This window comes from Hyalella azteca, unplaced genomic scaffold (assembly GCF_000764305.2).
Source record: "Hyalella azteca isolate HAZT.00-mixed unplaced genomic scaffold, Hazt_2.0.2 contig12009, whole genome shotgun sequence".
Classification (NCBI taxonomy): domain Eukaryota; kingdom Metazoa; phylum Arthropoda; class Malacostraca; order Amphipoda; family Hyalellidae; genus Hyalella; species Hyalella azteca.
Window position 1 is genome coordinate 153891 of NW_025941981.1, and position 11130 is coordinate 165020.

Below are 11130 nucleotides of genomic sequence, written 5' to 3' on the forward strand. Positions count from 1 at the left end.
TTCTTGTTGTTTGTTTGTCTGCTACAAATTTTATAATCGGTATTTAAGACTTTCCTACCGATAAAATCGATCTGAAATTTTGCACACTTGCGTAAAGTCGGAGAAAATGCATACATCATTTGACGGAATAAATAATTTAGAAAATTTAGATTTTTTAATAAAAAATCTACATATTCCCTTTTTTAAATTTGAGAATAAAATTAGAAATTCATTGTAAATGTGTAACATCGAAGACACTGGATTCTTCAGAAGTGTTGTCTTTAAGAAGTAATTTTCAAACGCATATTATTACAATTAAAGTCCACCAATGGTGATGGATCCTTTATTTTTGCCTAAACTCAGCGTTTATTTGGTCGATATGAGTTGCAGTTATGCTTTTTTATTAAATTGTGTTGTATGAAAATTTACCCACGAATATGCACATAACTCACGTCTGATTATTAATAAAGATTTTTTCAGTTTCAAAAGGTTTTAGAAATTATTGTGCTTCCATTCTTCTTGATTCATTTTCGTACCTTTCCACGATTTTTCCTCGAATAAAATATCCCTCTTGCCTTACCAGATGTGAACTGCACTCGCTTCTGCACAGGTAACACGTTTACTGCAAGAATAAAAATAACTGGCATTATTGTACGTATCTCTATATGCTTAGTTGAGCTGGGCAATATACTGTAAAAATTTCTGAAGATATATCAGACGCAAGATACAGTATGTCGTTAGAAAATATAACGTTTTAAGAAACGAATCACGGGAAGCGTTTCTTATATCGTTAAACTGAAATTCTCTTAGTTAAGAAATCTATACTCATTCAAAATACAACTTCACTGCCAAATATTTACAGATAATATTAGGTTTATGTTCTTAAATATGCGGACACATATTTTTTACTATTCACTGATAGATGTGATTTTAAGCAGAAAATTATTGAATAAACGACCTCATTTTTCATTTTGACTATGTTCACAATTTCAGCAAACTTCTAGATAGTTCAATATTCCCCGGATATATGGTACCTCCAACTAATAATTACAAAACCATATGTTAAATTTCTGCTTCCCGCGATGCATGACTGAATAATAAACATCTTAAACGTTTTAAATTTATTCATCTCTGCACACCGCAGCAATGGTTGCATGCGCGAGGCATGAGATGCACGAGGTATCCTGCTGGGACTGATGTCCCTTCTTCATCCTAAACCCCGAACTTTAAAATGATTGAACACTGCAAACAGACGAGCAGCGCTAGGGTCAAGGCCTCGCAGTTCAGGCGGCGAAACTTAGAAATTAGCTAAGCTGCCCTAGCTCGCCGGGTGCGTGCGGAACGCTTGTGTCAGAACGCGCGTCATGTCTGGCAGGTGCGTTCAGTTGCGTTGCGCGTACACCGGGTGCGTGCGGATCGCCAGAGTGTGAACGCACGTCAGGGCTGGCAAGTGCGTTCAGTTGCGTTGCGCGTACACCTGTTTGCCGAACGCCTGCCCCCGAATGCACGCCACGTCTGGCAGGTGCGTTCAGTTGCGTTGCGCGTACACCTGTTTGCCGAACGCCTGCCCCCGAACGCACGCCACGTCTGGCAGGTGCGTTCAGTTGCGTTGCGCTGAGCCACTGTTCTTACAGTCGTGCTTCGCCTAATTGCGCTTTTTAACGTGACGTTACATGCCACTCCGTACCTTGGGCTTAATTTAATGTTACAGGCTGTTTTGAGTTTTAATATGTGTATGTTTTGCCTATCGTTGTTTTCTTTCGCTTACCTTTTATGATTCGTAGTATGTTAGGTTGTTCAAATTTATTTTTGTCGTGCCAAGTTTGTAGTTCTATCCAGGTAACATAGTTTACTCTGAATACAGCAGAACAATCATAGTAGATTAATTACAAATTTAATTTCTATTTATTTCAGAATATTTTTTAATTATAGTTCTCATATCGACGCTTTTATTTGTCGAGGATAGGATAATAATTGCTGGGAATTTTTAATTAGTTTTCCTCTTTTTGTACTTGGAGAAAATAATTTCTTTGTTCCATTGTGTTCTCGCATTCCTAATGACATATCAGTGATAATGAACCATGTGTGCGGCTGATTGTTCCTTCAAGATTCTAATGTCTTTTTGATACGAGACCAAGAAATTTCCTGACTAAATTTGGCGCTGTAGAAGTACTGCTAAAATTATCCCCATGTTGAATGATAAAAATTATGAAGAACTTGTAATTTGGTCTAAACCTTTTATTTTGCCAGTAATTCTTAGAAAGTCGTCGTGCTGCTAACAGGCAATATTTTCTAGCATTTCCTCTTTTAATTCTGATAGCTTCGACATGAAGTGACTATACAGAATCTCTTGCCACGCGCAAATAGACAATGAAGCTTTTACGGTTGAGAACTAACCAATTTATTAGCGGGAACTCACTTTCGTATGGCTTTCGTGGTGGGGTGCAGTTGTCGTCAGTTACATGCAAGGAGGAAGTCGAACAGATAATGATAAATAAGGAAAATTTTCGTACTTTCTTTGCATGGGTCTTATCCCATTCCTTCCTCGTTCCTTAATTAAGTGTACCGAGCACGCCGCTGTTCGTTGAGAAATCTGTGATATGAAAGCAATTCTAAAGTTTATCATGATATGATGAGAACAAACCGACTGAAATACCAATATGCAACATTATTACTGGGCTTGCAGTAGTTGGACTTGCTATTTATTGGAGATTTTCATCAGGACGATTTGAATAGATTGTCACATGCTCCATGCATTTTTCACGGCATTTAATTTTGATGGGGGCCAGTCAAGTGCCTAATTGAATATGGCCGAGTGGGTGAAGTGAACTTGAATGACTCACGGAATGAGTGCAGTGAATCTGAATGCTCGAAATAATTCTATCCTAATATTCAAGTAACTGGAATTCATCACACAGCAAAACGTGAATTATACACAAAACATGAAAAACAATCGTATATGATATTCGTGTAAGTGTTTTGTGAGCGATCGCTTTCTGTGAACCGACTGAGCAAAGTTGGATTTCAAGGTCCAGAGTGAGCAAGCAGCGATGTTTGTACATAGCATCCAACATCATTACCCGTAGACATGATAGCTTTGAATACAAACTTACGTACTCGGAGATTATTTGGCACGTTTTCGTGCGTACTGTGAATTTACTTGATAAGTCCCGTAGAAGTATTTATCTGCAAGGTTTTTTCCTGAATGAAAGAAATAAGATGTACCTCATTAATTTTTGTTCTGTTAATTTATCGAAGGAGAGAATTCCAACGCAGTTATTCACCATAACCATTAAGGGATAAGATAGTTTGAGCTCGTTTAAGGAAGTTAATAGTGATAACGTTGCGTCTGAATATCATTTAATTGAATAATTTGAGGGAATATCGAAAGTTGACGTGTTTATTGCACCCGACCAGCGATGGCGAGGGTGAAAGCCGCCGCATGTGAGGTCAAAGGTCAACTTCTCTTCTTGTTGCCGTTGTGTTGGTGAGCTGTCGTGTACTTCGTTCTGTTTGCACGCGACTTTACATGGTTTTTCTTAGTGTTTGGATGCCAATTACAAGTGTTTATCGATAATTTTCGTGGTAATTGTTGGTGCTATTAGTTTTTAACGTATTTTTCCATTTGTGGAAAAAAGCGCTATTATGCTCGTCATGTCCGTCCGTCCGTCCGTCCGTCTGTGACTTCACGTTTTCGTCGACGATAAAATGAGCTCTCTGTCACTCACTGCAGTGAGTACTGATCTAATTTTTGTAATATTGGCATGAAACTTTGTCATATACGTTGACGATTTTGTGGTGCAAGCTGCTGATGAAGTATCTGTTTTTGGTGCTTGTGTTTCTCGTTGTGATCACGTCTGAGTGTGTATGTATTTTCGATGTTTGTCGGCATATTGGCTGAGGTTTGACGATGCTTCTAGGCTCGCTATCCTGTTTGCTTGGCCTAAGCAGATGTGTTGTTTTCGCAACGAAACGCAAACTTCCTTGAAGTTTGCACTTGACGACACAATACGTGACTATTGAATTTTCGGGGAATTTCAGCTCCTTTTCACGGAACGATTAAAACGATCCTTATTTTAACTGGATTGCAATTTTAAAGATCATTATTGTGACTTCAATTGCAATTTAAATAATCATTACAATGATGTTGATTGCAATTTAAACGATCATTACAATGATCTTGATTGCAGTTTTACGATCATTACAGTGATTTTTATTGCATTTTAAATGATCGTTACAATGACCTTGATTGCAATTTAAACGATCATTACAATAACCTTGATTGAAAGTGATTGCAATTTGAACGATCATTACAATGACCTTGATTGCAATCTTAACGACCATTACAATGATCTTGATTGCAATTTGAACTATCATTACAATGATCTTAATTGCAATTTAAACTATCTTAACAATGACCTCAATTGTAATTTAAACGATCATTACAATGATCTTGATTGCAGTTTTACGATCATTACGTGATTTTTTTGCATTTGAAATGATCATTACAATGGCCTTGATTGCAATTTAAACGACCATTACAATGGCTTTGATTGCAATTCAAACGATCGTTACAATGATTTTTATTGCAATTTAAATGATCTTAACAATGACCTCAATGATTTTTATTGTAATTTAAACGATCATTACTGTAAAGATTATGGCTCTTTGTTCTGGGGATTTGTTCAGAATGAAAACGCGTTGTAGATTGTAACGGTTTCTGAAAACAAAGAATGAAAAATTTGAACACAAAGTTGAGGTTATTCGAAATTATAAACAATATAGAGAAAATAATCGAGGTTAACAAGCAATAAAATGATCTTAACACAAGTATATGCTCACGTACCAAATTGCTGAACAATCTAGGTCAAGTGTTGTTAAAACTGAATTTTGCCCGAGCTCATCAACTGTGGTTCTACCTAAAAGGTCCCAACCTTATGTACACGGGAGAAGTATGTTCCGTAAAATTCTTACAATTACAATGACCTTGATTGTCACTACGAGGCAGTTAAGCGAATCGCTGTGATATCACCGAAAGCAATGACGCGTGATGTCATTATCCTAGCCAAGGTGACCACAAGGGGGACTGATCAATGCCGAAGATTGTTATCGAGACAACTTTCTACTTTGTTGACTGCGCAGTTTTTCTTTCAAAATGTATATGGCGGCATGATGTAAAAAGTTTAAAGATTTATCTTATGTCGTAGGTTTATGAATTTATTTCAGATTCGTTTCACGAAGTAATCTTGATTGAACTTGAATGAGGTTCGTACAAAATACTTATAAGTGAGTTGAGAAGTTATTCTATTCACGTTTTTCCATTTTTCATTCGTCTGTAAAGTTTAAATGTAATTTTTCTATTAAATTAATTTTCATGAAACAAGTTTGTTAATCTTTAATTACGACTGTTTTACATTTCAGCCATGGAGCAAGTGTTGGGTAGAGTTGCTAGGTTATTCGCACTAACGGAAATGCAGAAAGAGAAGATAAATCGGGCATCCCGTTTTCCGCTTTATTTTATTTATGACAGTTTTTTGCATATATCAATTTGTTTCAAACGTAAGCTGAAAGCGAATCGTGTTTTTTATATTATACTCGTCTTGTTTTTATTATATTTATTGTTTAGAAGGAGCACCTTATCTGATCGAGAGGATACAAATGCTCAGAAATTTAGCAATATATTAACAAATCCTAACGGAGAAAATGTCAAAATCCTAGCACATGCTGATGATGCTCATAAAATAATTCAAAATAAAAATATTGATCAGCCAGAATCATTGAGTGATTTGAAAACTGATGGAGTACAAGAATTTAAGAACGGCAAAGCTAATTCTGGACGTAGCCATTCCAAACAAGATTTGAAAGAATTGAAACTTCAGGGCGGGGAATTTAAACAAGATGGCGGAGAAAGTGAAGATGATATTGAAACATTCATGCAAAATGACGTCATCAATAACGATAACGCTGGTGAATCAGAAGGCAACGATGACAAACTGCACTCAAAAATCAATCAAAATCCTCAAGCCGTTCTGATCCCAAACCAAGATGGCGGACTGAAGTCTAAACCAATCGTTAATCCGCACAACTATCAGCTGTTATTGAATAATGACCGTATATGCGGTAAAGGAGACCAAGTAAGCAAAAATTAATTATTTTCCTGTGATTAAATTTATTAAAAATTTCTTAAAATTAACATGATTTGCATCTCATTCTTTCATATATTTGCTTCCATCGTAATAGACACGGCTACACACACTTTGGCCTTATTATGTTTTGTGGTTGTAGCACTATTTATTTTCATTACTTACAAAACGTTTTATTTCTAAAGATTACGGAAAATATATCATTATATTAATAATATCACTTATTTTATTTATTTGCTATCTTATAGATTTAAATTAATTAACGGTGTCTATGAGAAAGGACCATACAGAAAAGTTAGTAGCCGGTCGAGCCAAAATTTACTGAACACTTGTTTTATTCTATCACACTTGGACGCTTCTATAGCAATTACATATCATTACATAATTTAATTTTCTATATTGAACATTTTCTTGTATTACACTCAACACTTCTAATATTGATTATATATTTTTTGAAAGTTGTGCCCACTTTTCATATATTTTACAACACTTCTCTTTAACTTCACTTCTTGTTTTTTTTTGTCTCTCTGCTACAAATCTTATAATCGATATTTAACACACTTATACCTGTCCAATCAGTCTGAAATTTTGCACACTTACGTAAAGTTAAAGACAATGCACGAATCAATTGTCAGAATAAATAATTTTCTAAATTTAAATTTTTGTCAACATTTAAAAAATATAAAAATAATTTTTTTTTATATTTACTGATAAAGTAATACATTCATTATACATGTGTAACATCAGAGACACTGGATTCTTTAGAAGTGTTGTCTTTAAATAGTAATTTTTAAACACATTATTTTTCATCAGGTATGGTTGTTCATCGCCGTGTTATCGTCGGCCGACCACTTCGAGGCTCGCAACGCCATACGCCGCACGTGGGGCAGCGGCCAGTCGCTGGCGCCGCTCAGGGCGAGGCTTGCGTTCTTCTTAGCCGCCCCTCAGCAGGCACTTGTCCAGCGACAGGTCATTGGGTTCATCAGACTGTTTCCTTATTATATCAACGAATTATTTATTTATTATTAATTAATCGTCAATTAATAAATGTAATTAATATTTTTTGTTATTGAGACGACTTTCTACTTTATTGACTGCGCGTGTTTTCTTCCAAAATGTGCATACATGATGTTAAAAAATTTATTAATTAATATTAATTAATAAATGTAATTAATATTAACTAATAATTGATACATTCATTTAAAATTATTTAATTGCTAATTATTAACTCTAATTAATTATAATTAATCAATAATTACTAAATTTAATCAATTTTAATCAATTAATAATTGATAAATGTTAATTAAATAATATTATATGATTAAAAAGTATATTATTCGATTATTATTTAATTGATTATGAATTTTTTAAAGAATCATTTTAATTTATTTCTTTATCTCTCTAGACATATTGCCATTATTTTAACATTGTAACTCTTCGCACTCATTGAATTTCTTATATTTTTTTAAGTTAACAGCTAGTTGTTTTGGCTCTTGCAATAATTTTATCCTTTTCCTGACTATTCAAAATAGAAAAATGATGTGCCTTAGTCATGTCATAATTGGTCATCTAATGGGAGTTATTTGCTTCATGTGCACTTAAATAATTTTTCGAGGCAGACGAGCCTCATTTTATTTTTTGTTATTTTGAAAAATGGAAATTTAATGTACAATTCTAAGGGGTATTACTCAAAAGCCCGAGTTTTTTTCTACGAATTAATGTATGCAGTGACAGAGAGAAAATTTGGAACTGGTATGGAAAGTATATCCTTACAAGTCATGAAACTTTAATTGTTCCTTTTTCTGATTCAACGAACAGAAATGATGGCATAGATTACAAGAAAGGATAATTATACTTAAACTTATTTCAAAAATTGATTTTCTAATTATCAGAAGACTAGTAATTTTTTCGATCTGAAAACTACTCAAAACGTACCGGTATATCCTTGAATTTTGTTCACCGGAATTTTAATACATACATAATGACATCTGTTTTTGAACTATTTAATTTCAATTACATTTCTATTGCCATAGTTTACTGCATTTTGAGAAACACGAAAATTTAATTTTTTCTTGACTTGAAAGAAATTTCCATATCGAATATAATGTTCAAATATATTAGTTTAAAATATTATCTTTACGTGCAGATAGAGTCTGAAGCAGAGACCTACGGAGACATAATTCAGGAGGACTTCAGAGACACCTACCTGAACCTGACGCTGAAATCAGTCATGGCTCTGAAGTGGGCTCAGTCGCACTGCGTTCAGGCTCAATATTTCATGAAGACCGACGACGACATTTACGTGAACGCGCCTAAATTGATGGCGTTTTTACGTGAACTGAGCAGAACGCGAGACGATTACATAGTAGGCAAGTTATTCGAGAAAATGATTAGTGAATAGAAAGCAAGTAAATTGATAATATTATTGAACTTACTATTTTATTTTATAATTTTATTGATTATTTTGTTGAACTTATTATTACCACAGTGGCCCAGTGGTTACAGTTCAGAGTACCAAGATTGGCGCAGAGAGGCGCGGGTTCGATCCCAGCTCTGTGCGCCAGTGTCTGGTCAGAATCGGCAAGGAGGCCGGGCGGTTAAGCTCAGCAGAATTGTAGCAGTGAGTTGCGAGTTCGAGACCGCAACAAGCTGTGAATGTTCTATGACGTTAAGAATCAGCGGCAGGCCTGCGGCCTTATAAATGCTGAAACCGCTATGCTATGCTATGTACTAGCAATTATGACTAGCGTTTCCTGGGCTTGAAAATCACATAAATTTTATTATCCCGCTATCTCTATTTCCGTCAGTCGTGTTGTTCCTTATTCCTCTGATGGGATAAAAGCTTATATGTGATAATAATGATAATAATAAAAGCGTGTCCAAGCCTACATTCAACGTGTAGCCTTTGAACTCCCATTAAACTCTCGCCTTTCAAGTTTTCCGGGTTCTAAATTATATTTATAAATACCAATTTAGTTATCATATTCCTTTATTTCATTCAATAATTATTTCAAAGCGTTACAATGAAATGTGGTTAACAAAATTTTTTTATTCATTTTAAATTATTGCTGCCTCCCCGTAAATTTTATTCCTTTTTACTTTTGCAGTTTTACTGGTCAACAAATAACATAATAAATATAAGATAGTAACGAATAATAATATAATAAATGAATGATATTATAAATAACAAATAATGTTAAACAACAGGCTGTATCAAGCAGAAAAAATCCTTTGCTCCTGTGCATTTACCGAACGACTTTCCGATGCCTCCAGCGCATCCACTCTTCACTGCCGGCGCTGGTAAATACAAATAATTCTCTCAGAATACTAAAGTTTCAAATAATATAATTATCGCTATTCGTTTAAATCCTAATTATTAATTCGTATAGAAAATTCCATCAAAAGTTTACTTGTTGTAAATTGGATGCAAATTTTTCTTAAAAATTAGCACCAGTAATTTTTTTGCCGCCGAATAGTATATGAATGCCATAAAAAAACTCGGTTCAAATTCCTTCATAATTCAGAATTAATCATCGTGATGTACATGCAGGGTACGTCTTAACGGGCTCACTGGTACCATTAATGTACCGTGCGTCTCTACACGTGCCCCTCGTGCCCGTGGAGGACGTGTACGTGACGGGCCACTTGGCACGGGCCGTTGGGGTACATCCGCCCCTACACCACCGCGCCTTCTCCTGCGGCGAGCTCCTGCCTGATGACTGCGACGTCATGCAGGTACGTTAATTGGTACGTTGGTACGTTACTTGGTACGTTACTTGCCTGATGACTGCGACGTCATGCAGGTACGTTACTTGGTACGTTACTTGGTACGTTACTTGTTGCGTTACTTGCCTGATGACTGCGAAGACTGCGGCGACATGCAGGTACGTTAATAGCTATTAATATTTATTAATAACATCTCACTTTATGAAATTCTATTCTGAATTTATTGTTTCAGGTTTTCACGGGCCACAAAATCACGCCACAAAGAATGCTGGAAATTTGGGCAAAAATCAACCCGCAGGAATACAACAACAGTCCCTGTTTCGACTTCTGAATCTCTATTTGTCTTCGAATAAGTAAATGACTCGTAATTTCTTTATAAATTGAATGATCACGTGAATTGAATTCACTAATTTAAACTAATAGATTAAAAAAAATGGAATACGAACAGTCTGAAAAACATCGAAGCGAGGCGAAAAAGTATAGTAGCGCAATTTTTCTCAGCAGCTGCTATTATTTAGCACGAAAAAAAATTACCGTAAAAGACGCAACACAAGAGACACAAACTATAGACAGAGCGCATCTAAGACCAGCACTAACTCGAGCACCAACCAAACATTTGTCTCTCCCAAAAATCGCCCTCTCAGGGCTCATGCATCCGCCTCATAAAACTACGGCTGTGTTTATACGTTTTTTTTGTAAGCTATTTGGTAGCTTGGACCGAGAGCTTCGGGTGAGCTTTGCAAGTTCTTTGTGTGAGTAATTCAAGAACCTTATGTGCGTGTGTGGAGTTGGTTAAAATTCATAAAAATATTGTTCCTTATATATTGATAATAGTTTAGTTTTGGAAGCGTTTTTGCCTGGTCTGTAAAAATAACCGCTCGACAATCTCTAGCTGGAACAATTGCTCGGTTAATTGTTTCGTATCGAGGCTTCTTGAAGTCGTTAATTGAAATTAATCGAAATTAATGTGTGTGTGAAATATTTTTTAATTCTAATTGGTAGGAATCGTGACAAAATAAAATTAAACATTATTTAGTTGTATATGACTTTCAATAATACTTTTATTCTCAATCATTTATTCTAATTATTTATTCTGAAGTAAATGCAAATTATGCATCGTGGTGTCCTGCGTAAATGAAGTAATGAATACGAAATCATTTTCTTAATTATTGTATGAAAGTAGAACATGGAATGTGTGGTAAATAAAGTTTAGAAGATTGATATTTGATTGAAGGGAGTTAATTTCAATAAATTTTTAATCCCTTACGATAAGAATTAGTAA

General features: G+C 35.1%; 1 protein-coding gene across 1 annotated transcript; it reads left to right on the forward strand.

Moving 5' to 3' along the window:
- The first annotated feature begins 5406 nt into the window (after nucleotides 1-5406).
- On the forward strand, nucleotides 5407-10841 carry LOC108675682 (beta-1,3-galactosyltransferase 1). Its single transcript, XM_018163710.2, has 6 exons — nucleotides 5407-6113; nucleotides 6936-7091; nucleotides 8269-8491; nucleotides 9330-9422; nucleotides 9673-9857; nucleotides 10081-10841. Exons 1-6 carry the CDS (start codon nucleotides 5451-5453, stop codon nucleotides 10177-10179), a joined length of 1419 nt encoding a protein of 472 aa, XP_018019199.1. The 5' UTR covers nucleotides 5407-5450; the 3' UTR covers nucleotides 10180-10841.
- The last annotated feature ends 289 nt before the right edge of the window (nucleotides 10842-11130 follow it).